This window comes from Salmo salar, chromosome 11 (genome assembly GCF_965601325.2).
Source record: "Salmo salar chromosome 11, fSalSal1, whole genome shotgun sequence".
NCBI classification, from domain to species: Eukaryota; Metazoa; Chordata; class Actinopteri; order Salmoniformes; family Salmonidae; genus Salmo; species Salmo salar.
In genome coordinates, this window is record NC_138301.1 from 41514645 (window position 1) to 41539067 (window position 24423).

The 24423-nt window shown below is 44.2% G+C and overlaps 2 protein-coding genes across 4 annotated transcripts; both read left to right on the forward strand.

The window, feature by feature from the left end:
• Nucleotides 1-72: 72 nt before the first annotated feature.
• Nucleotides 73-16274, forward strand: LOC106586577 (CMP-N-acetylneuraminate-beta-galactosamide-alpha-2,3-sialyltransferase 1). 3 transcript variants are annotated; one of them, XM_014174007.3, is made up of 6 exons: nucleotides 73-477; nucleotides 3667-3860; nucleotides 7585-7767; nucleotides 7999-8044; nucleotides 8617-8739; nucleotides 11370-16274. In XM_014174007.3, exons 1-6 carry the CDS (start codon nucleotides 217-219, stop codon nucleotides 11541-11543), a joined length of 981 nt encoding a protein of 326 aa, XP_014029482.1. In that variant the 5' UTR covers nucleotides 73-216; the 3' UTR covers nucleotides 11544-16274. The 3 variants fall into 3 exon arrangements, with proteins under 3 accessions (XP_014029482.1, XP_014029484.1, XP_014029483.1); XM_014174008.3 differs by having other exon boundaries at nucleotides 74-477; nucleotides 8620-8739; XM_014174009.3 differs by lacking the exon at nucleotides 8617-8739.
• Nucleotides 16275-16761: 487 nt separating this feature from the next.
• LOC145859145 (uncharacterized) lies at nucleotides 16762-23119 on the forward strand. The gene is made up of 3 exons (XM_082957947.1): nucleotides 16762-16884; nucleotides 17003-17083; nucleotides 17667-23119. The coding sequence occupies exon 3, from the start codon at nucleotides 18029-18031 to the stop codon at nucleotides 18776-18778; it is 750 nt and encodes a 249-aa protein (XP_082814073.1). The 5' UTR covers nucleotides 16762-16884; nucleotides 17003-17083; nucleotides 17667-18028; the 3' UTR covers nucleotides 18779-23119.
• Nucleotides 23120-24423: the final 1304 nt, after the last annotated feature.

The following is a 24423-nucleotide window of genomic DNA, read 5'->3' on the forward strand; positions in this document are numbered from 1 at the left end:
CAGTCGAGTAGGTGGCAGTAATGCAACAAATTGGATGCCAACCGCCGTTAAACCTCATAGAGGAAGAATCAAACGATTTTTCTTTCCAAGTTCGCAGTTATCTTGAAAGCGAGTTCCCACTTCCTTGATGTTTTGAAACCAGCATTATTAGTGGCGTTTTCACATATTCATTATTGGTTTCTAAACAGGTGGTGAGGATTCTATACCACCTACGAAATGATTATCTTCAGGATTAGAAAATGCCTTCTAACCACTGTTCTACTCTGCATCTTTACTATCATTGTGTTTTATTCTGGACAGCAATCCTCCAATTCATTTGTGAATTTTGTAAAAAATGCCCTTGGGCCGCAGGACGATATCTTCTCACCACCGCCGGACGACGACCCATGGTTTCAGAAGCGCTTCATCAGATCTATCAAACTATTTCTGACGAGAGAGAACAAGAAACTCTCCGATGATACCAGAACGTGGTGGCGGGTAGGCCAAATATATTTTTATATGTGTATATATATATATTTTTTTAAATATGTCTTAACTAATGTAACAGGCAGGGAGCTGGCCTCGAGCTTCTAGTCCGAAGTCCAGCGCGCTATCGACTGTGCCCCAAAAGAATACTCGAGCGGCAGAGTCGATATCCGCGCTTATACACCCAGGGTCGTTACACTACTCCCTCCTTTCAAAGAGCGCGTCTTCGCGCTAGCTTGCGACTCAACGTCTTATAGGAACGCGCTCACTGGCCAAGCACACGCACTGTCGTGGATGCAAGGTCCGATCACTTCTGACACCAATGTAATGAAACCCTCGACCTTCTAACCCGAAGTCCAGCGCGCTATCCTTCAGACACATGACATGGCAACAGTTTGCCTACCCGGGGCGCAGGGAAGCTAAATTGGCTGCACTTAACACCAACAGCCCGTGACTAATAATAATAAAAAAATAGGAACACAAGGCTTTATCGTTGGGTTTTTTACAGAAATGTTTGGCGATCGACTAGAAATACCTTGGAGATCGACCGGTTGATGACCACTGGATTAGCCTATTAACGTTGGTCGATGAATGTCCCAAACGCTCACTACAACTACACATTGAAATGGCCAAACATATTATTATTTGCTAAAGTTAAATATCTTGTTAATACTGTTGCGTGTTTCTTTTTCTCGTTGTTTGAGTTTAATTCAGAATTAACTTTTATTGGTTGGGTTTAGGCTGTGTGAATGAGTGAGCCCTTCACTACAAGGACATTGTTTTAATATATTGCTAATCTACCGGATAAAACAAGTTGGATGCAGAATTCCTTTCATTTTAACCATTTGTCATTCCAGGCAATACTATAGCAACAACGTAAATTGTGCCTCTTCCCTGTTAATTGGTTGTGAATCATGATTGGCTGGTTAATTGAACACTTGTGGTCCCTCTGACCTAATTATTGAATGAACTGGTGTGTCATTGTTTAGAGAGACACCCACAAGGATAAGGTAGCTGTGTTTAGACAGGCAGCCCACTTTATTTTATATATACACTGCTCAAAAAAATAAAGGGAACACTAAAATAACACATCCTAGAACTGAATGAAATAATCTTGAATACTTTTTTCTTTACATAGTGGAATGTGCTGACAACAAAATCACACAAAAATAATCAATGGAAATCCAATTTATCAACCCATGGAGGTCTGGATTTGGAGTCACACTCACAATTAAAGTGGAAAACCACACTACAGGCTGATCCAACTTTGATGTAATGTCCTTAAAACAAGTCAAAATGAGGCTCAGTAGTGTGTGTGTGTGGCCTCCACGTGCCTGTATGACCTCCCTACAACGCCTGGGCATGCTCCTGATGAGGTGGCGGATGGTCTCCTGAGGGATCTCCTCCCAGACCTGGACTAAAGCAGCCGCCAACTCCTGGACAGTCTGGTGCAACGTGGCGTTGGTGGATGGAGCGAGACATGATGTGCTCAATTGGATTCATGTCTGGGGAACGGGTGGGCCAGTCCATAGCATCAATGCCTTCCTCTTGCAGGAACTGCTGACACACTCCAGCCACATGAGGTCTAGCATTGTCTTGCATTAGGAGGAACCCAGGGCCAACTGCACCAGCATATGGTCTCACAAGGGGTCTGAGGATCTCATCTCGGTACCTAATGGCAGTCAGGCTACCTCTGGCGAGCACATGGAGGGCTGTGCGGCCCCCCAAAGAAATGCCACCCCACACCATGACTGACCCACCACCAAACCGGTCATGCTGGAGGATGTTGCAGGCAGCAGAACGTTCTCCACTGCGTCTCCAGACTCTGTCACATGTGCTCAGTGTGAACCTGCTTTCATCTGTGAAGAGCACAGGGCGCCAGTGGCGAATTTGCCAATCTTGGTGTTCTCTGGCAAATGCCAAACGCCCTTTACGGTGTTGGGCTGTAAGCACAACCCCCACCTGTGGACGTCGGGCCCTCATACCACCCTCATGGAGTCTGTTTCTGACCGTTTGAGCAGACACATGCACATTTGTGGCCTGCTGGAGGTCATTTTGCAGGGCTCTGGCAGTGCTCCTCCTTGCACAAAGGCAGAGGTAGTGGTCCTGCTGCTGGGTTGTTGCCCTCCTACGGCCTCCTCCACGTCTCCTGATGTACTGGCCTGTCTCCTGGTAGCGCCTCCATGCTCTGGACACTACGCTGACAGACACAGCAAACCTTCTTGCCACAGCTCGCATTGATGTGCCATCCTGGATGAGCTGCACTACCTGAGCCACTTGTGTGGGTTGTAGACTCCGTCTCATGCTACCACTAGAGTGAAGGCACCGCCAGCATTCAAAAGTGACCAAAACATCAGCCAAGAAGCATAGGAACTGAGAAGTGGTCTGTGGTCACCACCTGCAGAACCACTCCTTTATTTGGGATGTCTTGCTAATTGCCTATAATTTCCACCTGTTGTCTATTCCATTTGCACAACAGCATGTGAAATTTATTGTCAATCAGTGTTGCTTCCTAAGTGGACAGTTTGATTTCACAGAAGTGTGATTGACTTGGAGTTACATTGTGTTGTTTAAGTGTTCCCTTTATTTTTTTGAGCTCTATATATATATATCTCTTCTTTTTTTTGTGTGTGTTGCACTAATTAGTCTTTTGACCATCAGATTAGCTCTGAAAAATATTTTATTGGTCACACTACACAGTGGAACAAAGGTCTAAATTTGCCTGTGTGAATGTAGCTGGTGAACCACAGTTTTAGCTGTCAGTTTTGATTCTTTTATCCTGCCCTTTTACAATAAAAAAATAATAATATTCACACTTCTGATTTTAAGCCTCTTTAAGTGATCGCGTAAGGCCAGCTCTTTCACACGCTGCAATACAAGCGTTGTCACTGACAACTGATTAACTGATTGCTATTGTAGTCAACAATAACCTGTTTTTCTGGACAGAGACCATGTACAATCCAAACATAAGTCTCAGAATACTCAAATGATGCATTGCAGCAGATTTAACAGCTCAGTTCCCTCTGCAGTCGTTGAACATGAAATCATTATATACAAATCACACAATATACATAATCAGATTTGACTTGTTTGGGCTGATGTTATGATTGTCATCTGAGTTGTGCTGCTCGTCCATGGTGTATTTATTGGTGTTTCATGTGTTGGCTGGCGCAATCAAATAAAGTACCCTCTTATCACCAGGAAATCCAGAATGACAGTAGCACAGCCAAATTCAGCGAGGTGGTGGAGAAGTTGTTCCAGGTCATCCCTGATGCTGACCTCCACATGGATGCGGGCCATCAGCGCCATGGAAGCTGTGCTGTGGTGGGGAACTCTGGGAACCTCAAGGGTTCCCACTTCGGAGCCCTCATAGACTCCAGTGACGTCGTCATAAGGTAGGCCAACAGAGGGCGCACTTGGCACAACCTGTTTAAGCATTGGTAGTGCCATTGAAGACTTAAGCCATTTTGAATTAGTCAACTGAGTGGGACTTCCTATGGGTTAAGGAAGGATCACAGGATTCCATACAGCAGGGCCGTAAACAGACCTTGGAGGTGCTCAAAATTGGAAAAGAAGGGCACCCACCGGCAACTGCCCGTCTTTCTGCTGCGTGTTGGCTATCAGCCAACCAGACTGACTATTATGTAAATCAATTGTTGATGAAATGTTATGCTGCTGTGGCAGTACTGTTGATATTTAAACTAGATGGCTTGCTACACACACTCAACTGGTGATCGCATTTCAATTTGTTTGGATAATGGGGCGTGCGCGTCCTCTGTACAAGGCAGACTGGGGGCAACCGGGCGCACGCAAGCTCCGTACAGGGCAGACCAGGGGTCAGGGTGGCGAACTTGAAGATGTCACAACTTGGGGGGCAGTGGGTTCAGAACAACAAAGACAAACTATACAAAAAAAGTATAATTATACCACCACCCAAAAGGGCACTTGGCAAGTGGGAAGGCAAAGGGACAGGTGCTCAGGTAGAACCCTGTCTGTGCACGTCCCTGCCATCCAGGTCAGTAGGAGGGATCAGCCAATTTAATTGAGAGTTATGTCCCAATTATCCCCACCAGCTCAGTGTGCACTTGTTCACTTCCCATCACTGGTTTGAAAATAAATTACTATATACAGTGCATTCAGAAAGTATTCAGACCTCTTCCCTTTTTCCACATTTTGTTACGTTACAGCCTTATTCTAAAATGGATTAAATAAAATAATCCTCAATCTACACACACTACTCCATAATGACTAAGTAAAAACAGGTTTTTCAGACCCTTTGCTATGAAACTCAGAAGATGCAGCCAAGCTCAATCTGTTTATATTGATATTATTTATTTTTTTAAATAAAAAAAAAAAACATTATTTCACCTTTATTTAACCAGGTAGGCCAGTTGAGAACAAGTTCTCATTTACAACTGCGACCTGGCCAAGATAAAGCAAAGCAGTGCGACACAAACAACACAGAGTTACACATGGAATAAACAAACATGCAGTCAATAACACAATAGAAAAAAAAGTCTATACAGTGTGCAAATGAGGTAAGGCAATAAATAGGCCATAATGGCGAAATAATTACAATTTAGCAATCAAACACTGGAGGGATAGATGTGCAGATGAGTGTGCAAGTAGAGATACTGGGGTGCAAAGGAGCAAAAAAATAAATGCAGTATGGGGATGAGGTAGTTGGATGGGCTATTTACAGATGGGCTATGTGCAGTGATCTGTGAGTTGCTCTGACAGCTGGTGCTTAAAGTTAGTGAGGGAGCTATGAGTCTCCAGCTTCAGTGATTTATTTATTTTTTTATATATTTTTTATTTTTCTTTGCAATTCGTTCCAGTCATTGGCAGCAGAGAACTGGAAGGAAAGGCATCCAAAGGAGGAATTGGCTTTGGGGGTGACCAGTGAAATATACGTGCTGGAGCGCGTGCTACGGGTGGGTGCTGCTGTGATGACCAGTGAGCTGAGATAAGGCGGGGCTTTACCTAGCAAAGACTTATAGATGAGAGCCAGTGGGTTTGGCGACGAATATGAAGCGAGGGCCAGCCAACGAGAGCATACAGGTCGCAGTGGTGGGTAGTATATGGGGCTTTGGTGACAAAACAGGTGGCGCTGTGATGGACTGCATCCAATTTGCTGAGTAGAGTGTTGGAGGCTATTTTGTAGATGACATTGCCGAAGTCAAGGATCAGTAGGATAGTCAGTTTTACGAGGCTATGTTTGGCAGCATGAGTGAAGGATGCATGGTTGCGAAATAGGAAGCCGATTCTAGATTTAATTTTGGATTGGAGATGCTTAATGTGAGTCTGGAAGGAGAGTTTAGTTTAACCAGACACCTAGGTATTTGTAGTTGTCCACATATTCTAAGTCAGAACCATCCAGAGTAGTGATGCTGGACTGGCAGGCAGGTGCGGGCAGCGATCGGTTGAAGAGCATGCATTTAGTTTTACTTGCATTTAGAGCAGTTGGAGGCCACGGAAGGAGAGTTGTATGGCATTGAAGCTCGTCTGGAGGTTAGTTAACAGTGTCCAAAGATCATCCTTGATGTTTTTTATAACTTGATTGGAGTCCAACTGTGGTATATTCGATTGATTGGACGTGATTTGGGAAGGCACACACCTGTCTATATAATGTCCCACAGTTGACACTACATGTCAGAGCAAAAACTAAGCCATGAGATTGAATGAATTGTCTTTTGAGCTCTGAGACAGGATTGTGTCGAGGCATAGATATGGGTACCAACATTTTTATTTATGCAGCATTGAAGTTTCCCAAGAACCTTGACCTCCATCATTCATTCATTCATTCTTAAATGGAAGAAGTTTGGAACCACCAAGACTGTTCCTAGAGCTGGCTGCCTGGCCAAACTGAGGAATCGGGGGAGAAAGGTCTTGGTCAGGGAGGTGACCAAGAACCTGATGGTCACTGACAGAGCTCCAGAGTTCCTCTGGGGAGAAGGGAGAACCTTCCAGAAGGACAACCATCTCTGCAGAACCCCACCAATCAGGCCTTTATGGTAGTGGCCAGACGGAAGCCACTTCTCAGTGAAAGGCACATGACACCCTGCTTGGGAGTTTGCCAAAAGGCACCTAAAGGACTCCGACCATGAGACACAAGATTCTCTGATTTGATTAAACTCTTTGTCCTGAATGCCAAGCGTCATGCCTGGAGGAAACCTGGTACCATCCCACGGTAACGTGTGGTGGAAGTGTGCTGTGGGGATGTTATTCTGTTGCAGGGACTGGGAGACTAGTCGGGACTGAGGGAAAGACCAACAGAGCAAAGTACAGAGATATCCTTGATGAAAACCTGCCCCAGAGTGCTCAGGACCTCAGACTGGGGTGACGGTTCACCTTCCAACAGGACAACGACCCTAAGCACAAACATGTCTGGAGAAACCTGAAAATAGCTGTGCAGCGATTCTCCCCAACCAACCTGACAGAGCTTGAAAGGATCTGCAGAGAAGAATCGGAGAAACTCCCCAAATACAGGTGTGCCAAGCTTCTAGTTATACCCATAAAACTCGAGGCTGTAATCTCTGCCAAAGGTGCTTCAACAAAATACTGAGTAAATGGTCCAAATACTTATGTAATTGTTATTTTTTTTATATAAATTTGCAACAATTTAAACCTGCTTTTGCTTTGTCATTATGGCGAATTGTGTGTCGATTTGGGGGGGGGGGGGATTTAATCAATTTTAGAATAAGGCCGTAACGTAACAAAGTGGAAATGGTCAATGGGTCTGAATACTTTCTGTAGGCACTGTAAGATATGGTGGAACTCCCACTAGCTTGCCCATGCCTCCACCAATCCAACGCTTTTAGATTTGTGGGAAGTAGGGAAGGAGTTCCCGCTCCAGTAGAAAGGAACAAACCTTCCATAGCTGCATGTGGCAGTAAATAACCGACCTTGGCTTTATGCCTGTACAGACAGCACACTCCAGGTAGCAGCATATACCATTTTCAATTTGTTTACTGACTGCCAATCAACTCATAGAAGCCGAAAATAAGAAATTGACTACTTAAAATAAAGATGGCGCTACCCGTTCTGTCACTGTTGAACGAAGAGCTTTGAAATATTGCAGTTATTGTATGGATTCCTGCTATTTACTGTACTATCCAGAATGAACAAGGCTCCTACCTCTGGCTATGAAGAGGATGTTGGGAAACGGACCACGTATCACATCATGTACCCAGAGAGTTCAGTAGATCTGGACAAAGCCACTAGGTTCCTGTTGATCCCTTTCAAGACTCTGGACCTTCAGTGGCTACCAGGAGCCATGACCACTGGGTCTCACATCACTTTGTGAGTAACAACTTCTCATGGACTCTTCTGATTAGTTAAGTGTTAATCAACACTGGTCCTACAGTCCCTGGACAAAAACACCTGATTCAACTCATTGAGGGCTTGATGATTAGTTGAATCCGGTGTGCTTGTCCAGGGCTACTGGAGTTGGGAAACACTGCTACACCATGCATTTTCCTAAGATAACATAGCTAGCACCTCCTAGATGAAATGAAGTCTTTTATTCAACAGGTCATATTTACCACTTAGACAGAAGATGAAGGCCAACAAAGATTTGGTGAGTCACCTTGTTAATTTATTATGGTTATTATCCATCTACACAGTCAATATCTAATGCATCATCTTTTCTACTGTCTCTTGGATAGTAGTTCTGCTTGTAATTGAGGATGTGTGTTATAGGCAGAGCCTTATTTAGATACATTTTTAAAACAAACAACTAAATATATGGTTGGGTGGTTTCCTAACAAAGGAGGCAGTGATGTCAAATGTATTTTTTTTAATATTTTTGGTAATTTAGTCACTTTTCTAGAGCGATTTAGAGTGCATACATTTTAATACTTTTCGTATTGATCCCCTGTGGGAATTGAACCCACAACCCTGGTGTTGCAAGCGCCATGCTCTACCAACTGAGCTACATTGGTATTAATATTTGCCTAGGGGTGAGTGTGTCATTACGAGTCAGAGCTTGAGACAGCATCAGAATGGGAGTGTACTAACTGCATCATGGGATCCCATCTGACACTATCAATCTAACAAAGTGACTTCTCAAATTTGATGCATCACAATAGACATTCCTCTTTTTCTAATTAAATCAGGTTGATAGACATGTAATGTGCAATATATTCCAAGCAGGTATTGGTTCTGAATCCTGTGTTTATGAAATATGTTCATGAAAACTGGCTTGACTATCAGGGCAAATACCCCTCCACTGGATTCATGGCTTTGATATTATCCCTACACATCTGTGACAAGGTAAGACCTATAGATATCAACAGATACAACAACACCTCATGGCACAACGCAGAAGAGACCCACGCAAACACACAGTAATGTTGTGGTACTGTGAATTTTATATTTGTAATAGAGTAATGTCTTGAATTGTTTTATTTATGATGTAGGCTTTTGCGACGTGATTGTTTGGACCCCAGGAAGAGTAGCTCATGCCCTGACAGGAACTAATGTGGATCCTAATAAATATCAACATGCTCTGCTAGGAATGTGGATAGGAGTGTACTTCCTCAGCAAGACACACTGTATATTATGGAAAGGGGAATACCCAGTCAGTTGTCCAACTGAAATGTGTCTTTTAACCCAACCCCTCTGAAGTAGAGGTGCGGGGGGGCTGCCTTAATCGACATCCACGTCTTCGACACCCGGGGAACAGTGGGTTAACTGCCTTGTTCAGGGGCAGAACGACAGATTTTTACCTTGTCAGCTCAGGGATTCGATCAAGCAACTGTAACAGTCGTCGTGGTGGACGGACCAAGGCGCAGCGGGTTGAGTGCTCATATTCACTTTATTAGAACGCTTAAGAACAAAACAAGAAAAACAAAACGAACGACAAACAGCCGTGCAGGCAACACACAGCTATGCAACGAACACCCTCCCACAAAACCCCATGAAAAACAAACTCCTAATTATAGGACCCTCAATCAGAGGCAACGATAACCAGCTGCCTCCAATTGAAGGTCCAACCCCAATTACCTAAACATAGAACTACAATAGACTAGACAGAACCTAACAGACTAACAAAACCCCGAACCACATAAACCAAACACCCCTCTACCTAAACCACATAAAACAAATACCCACTGCCACGTCCTGACCAAACTACAATAACATAACCCCTATACTGGTCAGGATGTGACAGTACCCCCCCCCCCCCAAAGGTGCAGACCCCGGATGCACCTCCACAAAAAAAACAAAAATAACCCCCCAAAACAATAAATCCCAAAATTACATGGGAGGGAAGAGAGGGTGGCCACCATCACTGACGGTGCTCCTGCAACACCCCCCTTTCCCCAATACTCCCCCCTCAGGAGGTGGCTCAGGAGCTGGACGCAGACCCCGCTCCACCGCTGACTTACTCCACTCACATGATGTCTCTACAGCAATGTCCCTCTCTGTCGACCCCAGACTGTAAGGCGACTCTAGGAGCTCTGGACTGTAGGGCAGACTCACTCGGTTCCGGACTGTAGGGCAGACTCACTCGGTTCCGGACTGTACACTGTCGTCGGAAGCTCGGGACTGGGCTGATGCACTGGAAGCCTGGTGCGTGGGGCTGGTACTGGAGGTATCAGACTGGAGACACGCACTTCAAGGCTAGTGCGAGGAGCGGGAACAGGACATACTGGACTGGGCTGATGCACTGGAAATACCGGGCCATGGAGGCGTACTGGCAGTCTCGATCACACTACTGGCTCCACCCTTCCTGGCTGGATGCCCGCTTTCCCCTGGCAAATACCGGGGTGCTGGCACCGCGCACACCGGCCTATGAATGCTTGGCCTCGACGCCGTGCGCATCACTCCAACGCACGGGACCTGACCAGTAATAGGCTGCCCCCAATAAGCACGGGGAGTTGGCTTGCGGCTCAATCCTGGCCCCGCCAAACTACCCGTGTGCCCCCCCCCCCCCCCCCCCCCCCAAAATAAATTCTTGGGGCTGCCTCTCCACCTCTACCTGCTTCCCAGGCAGGTTGTCACAATGGTCCAGTAGTTGTTCCCACGTCCAGTCTATCCTTGCCTCTAATACCTCCAGCGACCAGGATGCCATCACCTCCCGAGCGCGTTGCTTTTTCCACTCCAGATGCTGCGCCCTTATTTCCCTGGCCCAGGATCCTTCCTCCTCCTGGGCCCGCTGCTTGGTTCGGGTTTGGTGGGAGGTTCTGTAACGGTCGTCATGGTGGATGGACCAAGGCGCAGCGGGTTGAGTGCTCATATTCACTTTATTAGAACGCTTAAGAACAAAACAAGAAAAACTAAACGAACGACAAACAGCCGTGCAGGCAACACACAGCTATGCAACGAACACCCTCCCACAAAACCCCATGAAAAACAAACTCCTAATTATAGGACCCTCAATCAGAGGCAACGATAACCAGCTGCCTCCAATTGAAGGTCCAACCCCAATTACCTAAACATAGAACTACAACAAACTAGATATAACCTAACATAGACTAACAAAACCCCGAACCACATAAACCAAACACCCCTCTACCTAAACACATAGCCCAAACCACATAAAACAAATACCCCCTGCCACGTCCTGACCAAACTACAATAACAAATAACCCCTATACTGGTCAGGACGTGACAGCAACCTTCCGGTTACTGGCCCAATGCTCTAACCACTAGGCTACCTGCCGCCCCACTACACACATTCCACACTGTATTGTGATGCACACTGTGTACTACACATGATTGCAGTGCAGGACACCAACCCTGACACCTAATGGATTTGCATAGTTCTGACAATCTGTGGTATCGTCACATATTACTGGCCCAAATCATGTAGGCTGCATACACAATATCCCATTGCCATAAATAAAACCTTTTGGTAAACTTTATGAAACAAACTCTCTAAACATGTATTTCCATTGCAGGTGAATGTGTATGGATTTGGGAAAGACAAAGATGGGAACTGGCACCACTACTGGGAAACCCTAGTCGATAAAAATCTCCAAAGTGGACTACACGATGGAAACTACGAGTACAACGTCATCATGAGGCTCTCAGAAATACACAAACTACAGCTATTTAAGGGATTTCGCTTATAATTCATAAAGATAATTTCCCTTACAGCTGTATATACACTATAAAGAGCTTTTTATTAAAGCGGATTAATCAAATAGGCGTTAGCCTATTGTCTACATTGCACAGCATTTACGTACTCAAATACCTTATCCTTTTATCTGCACTACCATTTTTGGTTTTGTGTGAACTTGAACAATGTGGGGCCATATTTATGAACTTTGGCTTAGACCATGGTTTAACTATTGGTCTAAAATGGCTAGCTGTTAGCTTTTCTCATAGGCCAACCTGGCCAAATTAGCCACGATGCTGAGGACGGCCAGCAGATAATTATATCCAATAACAAATTCCATCTTGGCCAGTTTAAAATTGCCATGACCCAATGCCTTTTTTTCACTAATGCATCCTTAACAGAAGTCCACCGGCACGTTCTGATACTCAAATTAACTGCATCGCATGCAAAAATCTGTCTGGACAATATTCACCACCTGTGTAAGTATGAATCTCCCGTGTTATCATTTTTCTGTTTCAACATGTGAATTTACATTCATTGTGGTATTGTTAAGGAAACTACCGCCATCACCTTAAAAATGAAGCCTAAGAATGAATTTCATAAAGCGCTAGGCCTACGACTTCAGCCTTCACCAGCACTGCTACTAGGGCCTAATAATATCTAAGCATATGAGGCTGCATGGATGTGTGCACTAGACTACTTTAGTTTTATTTATTTAACCAGGTAGGCAAGTTGAAAACAAGTTCTCATTTACAACTGCGACCTGGCCAAGATAAAGCAAAGCAGTTTGACAACATGAAACAACATGGAGTAAAACAAACATGCAGTCAATAATACAGTAGAAAAATAAGTCTATATACAATGTGAGCAAATGAGGTGAGATAAGGGAGGTAAAGGCAAAAAAGGCCATGGTGGCAAAGTAAATACAATATAGCAAGTAAAACACTGGAATGGTAGATTTGTAGTAGAAGAAAGTGCAAAGTAGAAATAAATAATGGGGTGCAAAGGAGCAAAATAAATAAATACAGTAGGGGAAGAGGTAGTTGTTTGGGCTAAATTATAGATGGGCTATGTACAGGTGCAGTGATCTGTGAGCTGCTCTGACTACATGTAAGTTAGGGCTACAATGTTTTTATAATCATTATCTAGCCTACCTTTGTTTAACAGTGTAAAGTGGCTGGTCTGGCTAGGTTCACCAAGTGTCCAGTAAAGGGCGAAGCTACTCCAGAAATCCGCTGAGGTGAAGCCTAGCCTCATGGCTTCACTATTTATGAAGCCCATTCAATAAGCGACTGACTGACTGCTCTCCTATTCTGTAACACATGCTATTGACTGACTGGCTTAGCCTATATAGACATTCAGATCGACAATAGAGCCATCTTCATTGTCATGGACGTGTTATTTTCTGGGCTAACATATATCAACACGATAGCCTATTGCCGGTTTAAATAGCTATTTAAAGCAAAATGGTGTTGATATAGGCAAGCCTAGCCTACTATAGTTTAAATGTTACACGTATTCACCCCAGATAGTGTCCTCCTAACTATAACCTATTGCAAATGGGACTTTAGTTTAGCCTACACTTCAAATATTTATTAGGCCTACACTAATTCTGGTTGTATTGTGAATCGAAGAGCAGGAAACGCATAGTAAATGAACATTAAAGGAGCTTGGAGTCACTCCGACTGAAAGGTTATAGGAGAGGCCCAAAAATATTACAAATATTAGTCACTACAATGAATATAGGTGAAATTACATAATGTGTACACTTAATTGTATAAGGTTTTTATATGCATTTTGATCATCGGCTGCTTCGTCACATTTGCGTTATTTTCCTCGGACCAGCAGTGGAGGGTTTTCTCCTTATAAATAATATTGCCCCGAATGGGCTTCATACTCACAGCCCATATTTTATTTTACCTTTATTTAACTAGGCAAGTCAGTTAAGAACAAATTCTTATTTTTAATGACGGCCTAGGAACAGTGGGTTAACTGCCTTGTTCAGGGGCAGAATGACAGATTTCTACCTTGTCAGCTCAGGGATTGGATCTTGCAACCTATCGGTTACTAGTCCAACGCTCTAACCACTAGGCTACCTGCCGCTGACACCATGGATCACTTTAGTGGATCACTCCACCACTCCGGGCTAGCAGTAGTGGGTAAATTACTGTGAGGGTTATCGCCTTTTAATTTTGTATTCAGACATCGTAACATGTTATATAATCCTCCTACTTTTTTCAGTGAAAGTATATGGATGTGTGTTTAAATGGATGAGCAAAAAAATGTATTAATTTTGTAGGACGTCAGCCTAGTCAAGGAAGTAACCTAGTCAAAGAAGCATCAGGCAAATATATATATATATATATATATATATATATACTACTCAAAAAAATGAAGGGAACACTTAAACAACACAATGTAACTCCAAGTCAATCACACTTCTGTGAAATCAAACTGTCCACTTAGGAAGCAACACTGATTGACAATACATTTCACATGCTGTTGTGCAAATGGAATAGACAACAGGTAGAAATTATAGGCAATTAGCAAGACACCCCCAATAAAGGAGTGGTTCTGCAGGTGGCAACCACAGACCACTTCTCAGTTCCTATGCTTCCTGACTGATGTTTTAGTCACTTTTGAATGCTGGCGGTGCTTTCACTCTAGTGGTAGCATGAGACGGAGTCTACAACCCACACAAGTGGCTCAGGTAGTGCAGCTCATCCAGGATGGCACATCAATGCGAGCTGTGGCAAGAAGGTTTGCTGTGTCTGTCAGCGTAGTGTCCAGAGCATGGAGGCGCTACCAGGAGACAGGCCAGTACATCAGGAGACGTGGAGGAGGCCGTAGGATGGCAACAACCCAGCAGCAGGACCGCTACCTCTGCCTTTGTGCAAGGAGGAGCAGGAGAAGCACTGCCAGAGCCCTGCAAAATGACCTCCAGCAGGCCACAAATGTGCATGTGTCTGCTCAAACGGTCAGAAACAGACTCCATGAGGGTGGTAAGAGGGCCCGACGTCCACAGGTGGGGGTTGTGCTTACAGCCAAACACCGTGCAGGGCATTTGGCATTTGCCAGAGAACTCCAAGATTGGCAAATTCGCCACTGGCGCCCTGTGCTCTTCACAGATGAAAGCAGGTTCACACTGAGCACATGTGACAGACGGGACAGTGTCTGGAGACGCCGTGGAGAACGCCTGCAACATCCTGCAACATGACCGGTTTGGTGGTGGGTCAGTGATGGTGTGGGGTGGCATTTCTTTGGGGGGCTGCACAGCCCTCCATGTGCTCGCCAGAGGTAGCCTGACTGCCATTAGGTACCGAGATCAGATCCTCACCCCTTGTGAGACCATATGCTGGTGCGGTTGGCCCTGGGTTCCTCTTAATGCAAGACAATGCTAGACCTCATGTGGCTGGAGTGTGTCAGCAGTTCCTGCAAGAGGAAGGCATTGATGCTATGGACTGGTCCCCAGACCTGAATCCGTTCCCCAGACCTGAATCCAATTGAGCACATCTGGGACATCATGTCTCGCTCCATCCACCAACGCCACGTTGCACCACAGACTGTCCAGGAGTTGGCGGATGCTTTAGTCCAGGTCTGGGAGGAGATCCCTCAGGAGACCATCCGCCACTTCATCAGGAGCATGCCCAGGCGTTGTAGGGAGGTCATACAGGCACGACTGTCATGACATTGCCCTCTCTCTGGGAACAGGGAGCACAGTTGACTCCAGGCCCTGTGAAGGCGGTCGTAAAATTCTAAAGGAGAATGTCCTGCCGCATGGCCCAGTTGAGACAGAGAGGGGTTTCTTAGAGAGACAAAGGACATTCTTCCAACTCACAGAATTGGGGAACCGAACGACATTTATGTTCTGGAGAAGGTATAAAAGATCGGGGAAGAATCCAGCTACGAACTGGTCCGCTTGGTACAATTTTGTGATACCCATTGGAGACAATAGTACCATATTACCATACTAAGGTTTATATAATAGCCTCAGCTATGGGACTTGCATCTAAATGGTTGTATACAATGATTTAATAAGATTAAAGCTATTTGGAATATGTTGAGGCTATGTACTGATGTTAATGTGATAGAATTGTATTTCTGTTCAAAGCTTAACTCAGTCATCGGCACAGACAAGACCTGGCGTCATGAGACAGCCTTTTTCTGTCATTCCGAATAAAACCCCCACCCAGGGTTACTTTCTTCAGACCAGGCCTCCACTCCATTACGAGTTGGCCAATAGGTTTGACCCTGCATCCCTCTACTTAACTTTAACCATACCACGTGGTTAAACTTTTAGACTATCGATAGCGACAGAATAATAACTTTGATAGAATTTCTAGCTGCAGACTATTAATTAATATCATTGAACGCGAAGACCGACGAAACATCCATTCTATAACGACATTAATGAATGTCACTTTAAAAGATCCATTCTAACTCTCCAACAGAACAGAACTCTCCAACAAGGATCCCGACACACACTGAGCGTAAATATATATTGATTGCAATTGTTCCCGAATGAGTGAGCGTTCATGTGCAAAGGATTAGCATATCAATTGTTAATATTAATGAACTCTGTGTCTTCTCAGCTGCCCTTTATGACCCTTTGTTTTAACAAGACATCAGCCCTGCCTGTTTAGCCCACTAGGGCACATTACTCTACTAATTCTTTGTGACGATAATTACTGTTTGTATACTTTCTGTGACTTACTTTGTTTAGTAAATAAATGATTTTAAGACAGTTGATGTATGGATGACTTAGTAAAGGCTGGGTTCGTGCAGATACAACAATTTACGACGTTTGGAATGAGACTGGACGCGAGGTAAAATACACCATTTAAACCAGAAGATAATCGGCCTATACTATACTATAAGAATATCTAGTTAACAGAAGAAAAGAAAGAGAAAATCAGGACAGAAGAAAAAGGATATCAAAGTGAAACAGTTCTCTAAAGACACAGGAGACAATAATACAAGAAACAACACTTCTGTAGCTTGTCAACTATGTGTCTGTCTATCCCTGTTCTCTCCTCTCTGCACAGGCCATTCAAACGCTTCACACCGCGTGGCCGCTGCCACTCTAACCTGGTGGTCCCAGCGCGCACGACCCACGTGGAGTTCCAGGTCTCCGGCAGCCTCTGGAACTGCCGGTCTGCAGCCAACAAGGCTGAGTTCATCTCAGCCTATGCTACCCTCCAGTCCCTAGACTTCCTGGCGCTGACGGAAACATGGATTACCACAGATAACACTGCTACTCCTACTGCTCTCTCTTCGTCTGCCCACGTGTTCTCGCATACCTCTAGAGCATCGAGCCAGCGGGGTGGTGGCACTGGAATCCTCATCTCTCCCAAGTGGACATTCTCTCTTTCTCCCCTGACCCATCTGTCTATCTCCTCATTTGAATTCCATGCTGTCACAGTTACCAGCCCTTTCAAGCTTAACATCCTTATCATTTATCGCCCCCTCCAGGTTCCCTTGGAGAGTTCCTCAATGAGCTTGACGCCTTCATAAGTTCCTTTCCTGAAGATGGCTCACCTCTCACAGTTCTGGGTGACTTTAACCTCCCCACGTCTACATTTGACTCATTCCTCTCTGCCTCCTTCTTTCCACTCCTCTCCTCTTTTGACCTCACCCTCTCACCTTCCCCCCCCCTACTCACAAGGCAGGCAATACGCTTGACCTCATCTTTACTAGATGCTGTTCTTCCACTAATCTCATTGCAACTCCCCTCCAAATCTCCGACCACTACCTTGTATCCTTTTCCCTCTTGCTCTCATCCAACACTTCTCACTCTGCCCCTACTCGGATGGTATTGCGCCGTCCCAACCTTCGCTCTCTCTCTCCCGCTACTCTCTCCTCTTCCATCCTATCATCTCTTCCCTCTGCTCAAACCTTCTCGATCCCTCCGATGTCAACAACTACAGACCAGTATCCCTTCTTTCTTTTCTCTCCAAAACTCTTGAACGTGCCGTCCTTGGCCAGCTCTCCTGCTATCTCTCTCAGAATTACCTTCTTGATCCTAATCAGTCAGGTTTCAAGACTGGGCATTCAACTGAGACTGCTTTTCTCTGTGTCACGGAGGCTCTCCGCACTGCTAAAGCTAACTCTCTCTCCTCTGCTCTCATCCTTCTAGACCTATCTGCTGCCTTTGATACTGTGAACCATCAGATCCTCCTCTCCACCCTCTCCGAGTTGGGCATCTCCGGCGCGGCCCACGCTTGGATTGCGTCCTACCTGACAGGTCGCTCCTACCAGGTGGCGTGGCGAGAATCTGTCTCCGCACCATGCGCTCTCACCACTGGTGTCCCCCAGGGCTCTGTTCTAGGCCCTCTCCTATTCTCGCTATACACCAAGTCACTTGGCTCTGTCATATCCTCACATGGTCTCTCCTATCATTGCTATGCAGACGACACACAATTAATCTTCTCCTTTCCCCCTTCTGATAACCAGGCGGCGAATCGCATCTCTGCATGTCTGTCAGACATATCAGTGTGGATGACGGATCACCAGCTCAAGCTGAACCTCGGCAAGACGGAGCTGCTCTTCCTCCCGGGGAAGGACTGCCCGTTCCATGATCTCGCCATCACGGTTGACAACTCCCTTGTGTCCTCCTCCCAGAGTGCTAAGAACCTTGGCGTGATCCTGGACAACACCCTGTCGTTCTCCACTAACATCAAGGCGGTGACCCGATCCTGTAGGTTCATGCTCTACAACATTCGCAGAGTACGACCCTGCCTCACACAGGAAGCGGCGCAGGTCCTAATCCAGGCACTTGTCATCTCCCGTCTGGATTACTGCAACTCGCTGTTGGCTGGGCTCCCTGCCTGTGCCATTAAACCCCTACAACTCATCCAGAACGCCGCAGCCCGTCTGGTGTTCAACCTTCCCAAGTTCTCTCACGTCACCCCGCTCCTCCGCTCTCTCCACTGGCTTCCAGTTGAAGCTCGCATCCGCTACAAGACCATGGTGATTGCCTACGGAGCTGTGAAGGGAACGGCACCTCCATACCTTCAGGCTCTGATCAGGCCCTACACCCAAACAAGGGCACTGCGTTCATCCACCACTGGCCTGCTGGCCCCCCTACCTCTGAGGAAGCACAGTTCCCGCTCAGCCCAGTCAAAACTGTTCGCTGCTCTGGCACCCCAATGGTGGAACAAGCTCCCTCACGACGCCAGGACAGCGGAGTCAATCACCACCTCCCGGAGACACCTGAAACCCCACCTCTTTAAGGAATACCTAGGATAGGATAAAGTAATCCTTCTAACCCCCCCCCCCCCCCCCCCCCTTAAAAGATTTAGATGCACTATTGTAAAGTGGTTGTTCCACTGGATATCATAAGGTGAATGCACCATTTTGTAAGTCGCTAAGAGCGTCTGCTAAATGACTTAAATGTAAAAATGTAAATGTACTATAATATAATATATAATGTTATAATAATATAGGAAAGTTATTTTAGGAAAATTATAACTTTGTAATCTGAATATTTTCCTTGGTGCCCCGATCTCCTAGTTAATTACAGTTAAACGATTAATCAGTTTAATCGCGTGATAATAATTACAGGGAGTTATTTTGATAAACATGTCTTCAGTTAATGGTGCCCAAAGACACGACACTTCTTTGACTTGTTTGAAGGACATTACATCAAAGTTGGATCAGCCTGTAGTGTGGTTTTCCACTTTAATTTTGAGTGTGACTCCAAATCCAGACCTCCATGGGTTGATAAATTGGATTTCCATTGATTATTTTTGTGTGATTTTGTTGTCAGCACATTCAACTATGTAAAGAAAAAAGTATTTAATAAGATTATTTCATTCATTCCGATCTAGGATGTGTTATTTTAGTGTTCCCTTTATTTTTTTGAGCAGTGTATATTGGCACACTCAAATTCAACCAAGCAGTTGGATGTTTTAACCATATGCCTCTTGTGGCCAAATTGACCTGTTGAACAAATGTGATTGGATGGTGGAGCTACTGTTTTGTCTCTGATTGGTTGATTTTTAGTTATTTTCTTACAGGATATAATGATCTACTCAGCTGGCCTTTCCTCAGGATCCGACTATAATTATCTGCTGGTAATTATAGTCGGATGTTTCATGAATGTTTTGTCAATGTTGTGCATGCATCAATGTATCAGGGATTATAAATGCTGGGTAATTACCACTAATTAATTACTGTTACTTTGATAGCTTTCAGACATGTGTTCTACTGTATGGATGTTACTATACTTTAATTTCCGTTGACAATACTGCTATTGTTTATCGTATGTAGTATTATTCCGTACTGTCATAAGTGTTATTGCATTGGTATTTTGCATGCACACGTGGGGCGGCAGGTAGCCTAGTGGATAGAGCGTTGGACTAGTAACTGGAAGGTTGGAAGATTGAATCCCCAAGCTGACAAGGTAAAAATCTGTCCTCCTGCCCCTGAACAAGGCAGTTAACCCACTGTTCCTAGGCCATCATTGAAAATAAGAATTTGTTCTTAACTGGCTTGCCTAGTTAAATAAAGGTAAAAAAACAGCGTTTTCCATAGAGGCCTTTAATGAAGGTGTTTTATTGTGCTGCTATGGGTGAGCTTCTAGAGTCATCCCAGACAGTTGTTGGAGCTTGCTCATGCAGAGTAATTTATGACCCTGTGGTGTCAGGGCAGATCTGATCCCAGCCTGGTAGATTCTCACAAGGCTGGAGAGAGAGGGTGCCATAAATCTTGACCCTTTTGTTAATCCAGGTAATTGGTTTCTCTCTCCAGGAGGTGAATGTTTACACGTGTTATGCCATTTATTCATATGTATATTGCATACTGTAATTTCCAGACTATTGAGCGCACCTGAATATAAGCCGCACCCACTGAATGTAATGTTTTTTTTTTAATTTTGAACATAAATAAGCCGCACATGTCTATAAGCCGCAGGTGCCTACCGGTACATTGAAACAAATGAACTTTACACAGGCTTTAACGAAACACGGCTTGTAACAAAAATAAATAGGCTTTAACGAAACACGGCTTGTAACAAAAAATTAGCAGTAAGCTTTAGTTGTCTTTTTGCACTGAGTCAATTCCTCATGCTGCTGTTTCCAACGTCTTATCATCTACTCATTAAGACCAAGCTCCCGTGCAGCAGCTCTATTTCCTTTTCCAACAGCCAGATCAATCGCCTTCAACTTGAAAGCTGCATCATATGCATTTCTCCGTGTCTTTGCCATGATGAGGGTGACAAAATGACTACCGTAATCAGAATGATGGGAAGTTTGAGAGCGCTCGATTTAATCTAAACAGTAAACAAAAAAGTTGTTTGACCTTAACCCGTTCGGTAATTTCATTGGTCTAATGAAAGCTTCATGTCGCCAAAAAACTGAGCACGTCACAATGTTTATTTTTTTTATTTTTTTGAAAAAAAAATAGAAAGCGGGAAAAATCCAAATATTAGCCGCGTCATTGTTTTAAGCCGCGAGGTTCAAAACGTAGGAAAAAAGTTGCGGCTTATAGTCCGGAAATTACGGTAGTTATAACTGTTTTAATAATACTGTTTACATATTAATTACATGTTTTTATAGCACCACAACAATAAGATTCCAAGTCATTGGGATGACCAAAAATCACAAACATCTTCAAAGGAAACTTGTGTGTCTGGTGGTGACTATCAAGAGTACAGTGTTGGGCCTCAACATCATGAACATTGAACTGGACAGCACTATAGAGTACAGAACCAAACCAGTTATAAGTATATAGCGGATGAGGGCATTCACAGCCGACCGCTCAGACAGGTGAGGGCATACCAGCCAACTGTTTTTACGTGGTCCTTCTAGCCGGTTTTAGTGACCAACAGTTTTTTACATGGTCCGTCATGTCTCTGGATTTAGCGACCAGTAATGTTTACAAGTAAATTATTTAGAATTGTACATGTGATGGTGTTTTTGATGCCATGGGGAATAGTTTCATCCTTTCTGAACCTTATTTGGTAACTTTGGGATTTTGATTTGCACATACTTGAATGGAAGAATCTGATAATGTAAATTTGACTATGCTACTATGTGGAAGGGTTTTATTTATACTTTTACATTGACTTTGATTAAAATAATAAACACCTGCATCAGCTTGGCTGGGACTATGCTGCACACTGGGGACGCTCGTCACCTGAAACACATGAAATATCCCCTCATTTGGCGACAGATTTAAAATATTTGCAGGAGAGTGTACTTGCAGCTCACATGGGAAATAACCAATTACTACTTTCAAAGGATGACATTAAACTCATCCATCTAGTTATCAGTGTCGTGGGAATCCCTTTCACCCATGCATTTCAAAGTCGAACCGCAATGCTAATGTTTCTTTACTCTTGAGTTGCCAATTCATTTTCAATCGAGCGAAGCAGGGGGCGCGGTAAGTGTGGGTCTCATTAGACTTTAATTAAAGTAGGGTGTCGTGCGGTAAAACACAAGGAGTTTTGCAAGTGGTGCGATTTGTGGTGCTCGCTCCTGTGAGCGGTGCCGCTGGCTCAGAGTTTGTCTTGAGAGCATCGCCGCGCAAGGTTTACCTATGTGCAGAGTACATCTTGTCCCACTAAATTTTAATGACAACATTCAAGCTGACAAAAACCGTGACTGCTGGTAACTTTTTTTTTTCTTCTTTTTTTTCCTGCGGTTCAATTGCCGTCTACACTGTAAGTGCCTTTATCGCGGAGTGATCCTTCATGTCGAAGCCACTCAGGCGACGTGGCGGAAAATGGGAATCTTCTCTATTTTAGAGAAATCTACTGCGCCTTATCGCTTCCTGTCGGAAAAGCCCTTTTTAATCTTAACATTGTTTATTTAGAATTGAAGTTGCATTGTATCGCAGACCTGTAGCCTACTGTCCACCACAGATTGTTTGTGGACTGATTTGCGGAGTACGGGCACAGGTCACGTCAACATGGATATCTAATAGGTACGCAATCTCAGGAATTTCTGTGTTGATGGGTGTTTTCAAATGTTTTTTTGTTAAATGTTTATTAGGCTAGACTTCTGATATGTTGAACTATATTAAGCATTGGCCATTATGATAACTATGGAGAAATATTGTTTGTGAAGGGAAGTATTCATTTTAAAGATGCACTCTCAAACGTTTGTATAATTTCAGACAATTTTTTGAGTGGTGCTAATGAGCCAAAAGTGGTCCGCATTTTTTTTTTTGTGTACTACGTCATTAATTTAGTTTTGATTTTATTTTTACAAAATGTGTGATATCATCCAATCCCTGCAAAATGTTACGAGTTTGTTGTGCTTAAGATCCCGGACTGCATCTTTAATTTATGAAATACTAATTTGAGGTGCATTTTGGATTATTCCAATGTTGGTGGCTCTATTTAATATCAATCGTCATCTCCATAATTTTCTAAATGTGTTAAATGAAATCTCTGGAAGACATCAACTGCATTACATCCAATGTTAGTGTGCTACAGTATAGTGTCAGTTACATATGGATGGGCGTGCACACAGCCATACCTGAGTCTCCCCTTTTTATAATTAATCTTCATTCTGCAACTTTACTCAGTGTTTACTGTGTTTTTGTTTGATTATTTATGTATACAAAATAAACATATCACATTTACTTAAGAATTCAGACCCTTTACTCAGTACTTTGTTGATGCACCTTTGGCAGAGATTACAACCGCAAGTCTTCTTGGGTATGACACTTCAAGTTTGGTGCACCTATATTTGGGGAGTTTCTCCTCTCAAGCTCTGTCAGGTTGGATGGGGAGCGTCGCTGCACAGCTATTTTCAGGTCTCTCTAGAGAGGTTTGATCGGGTTGAAATCCAGTCTCTGGCTGGGCCACTCAAGGACATTCAGAGACTTGTCCTGAAGCCTCTCCTGTGTTCTCTTGGCTGTGTGCTAGTTAAATACAAATTAAAAACTTAGGGTGGTGGGTCCTGTTGGAAGGGGAACCTCTACCCCAGTCTGAGGTCCTGGGTGCTCTGGAGCAGGATTTCATCAAGGATCTCTCTGTACTTTGCTCCATTCGTCTTTCCCTCTCCTGACTAGTCTCCCAGTCCCTGACGCTGAAAAACATCCTCATAGCATGATGCTTTCACCAGCATACTTCACCGTAGGGATGGTGCTAGGTTTCTTCCAGACATAATGCTTGTTATTCAGGCCAAAGGGTTCAATCTTGGTTTCATCAAATAATCTTGTTTCTCATGGTCTGAGAGTCCTTTAGGTGCCTTTTGGCAAACTCCAAGCAGGCTGTCGTGCATTTTTACTGAGTAGTGGCTTCCATCTGGCAACTCTACCATAAAGGCCTCATTGGTGGAGTGCTACAGAGATGGTTGTCCTTCTGGAAGGTTCTCCCATCTTCAGAGGAACTCTGGAGCTCTGTCAGAGTGACCATTGGGTTCTTGTTGACCTCCCTGACCAAGGCCCTTCTCCCCCAATTCCTCAGTTTGGCCGGGCAGCCAGCTCTAGGAAGAGTCTTGGTGGTTCCAAACTTCTTCCATTTAAGAATGACGGAGGCCACAGTGTTCTTGGGGACCTTCAATTCTGCCAAAAATGTTTTGGTACCCTTCCCCAGATCTGTGCCTCGGCACAATCCTGTCTCAGAGCTCTACGGACAATTCCTTTGACCTCCATGGCTTGATTTTTGCTCTGACTTGCACTATCAACTGAGACCTTTTTATATAGACAGGTGTGTGCCTTTCCAAGTCATGTCCAATCAATTGAATTTACCACAGTTGGACTCCCAAGTTGTTATAGAAACATCTCAAGGATGATCAATGGAAATAGGATGCACCTGAGCTAAATTTCGAGTCTCATAGCAAAGGGTGTGAATACTTGTATTCCTGTTTTTTATTTTTACATTTGCAACAAAATTCTAAACCTGTTTTCGCTTTGTTGTGTGTGGTTGATTTCATCCATTT

What these genes read in the sequence shown, in the direction of transcription:
- LOC106586577 (XM_014174007.3), top strand. Translation starts at nt 217, where the DNA reads ATGATTATCTTCAGGATTAGAAAATGCCTTCTAACCACTGTTCTACTC. An exon ending in ATACCAGAACGTGGTGGCGG is followed by an intron (nt 478 to 3,666) that starts GTAGGCCAAATA and finishes TCTTATCACCAG; the next exon opens with GAAATCCAGAATGACAGTAG. An exon ending in ACTGGGTCTCACATCACTTT is followed by an intron (nt 7,768 to 7,998) that starts GTGAGTAACAAC and finishes TTTATTCAACAG; the next exon opens with GTCATATTTACCACTTAGAC.
- LOC145859145 (XM_082957947.1), top strand. Translation starts at nt 18,029, where the DNA reads ATGACGGATCACCAGCTCAAGCTGAACCTCGGCAAGACGGAGCTGCTC.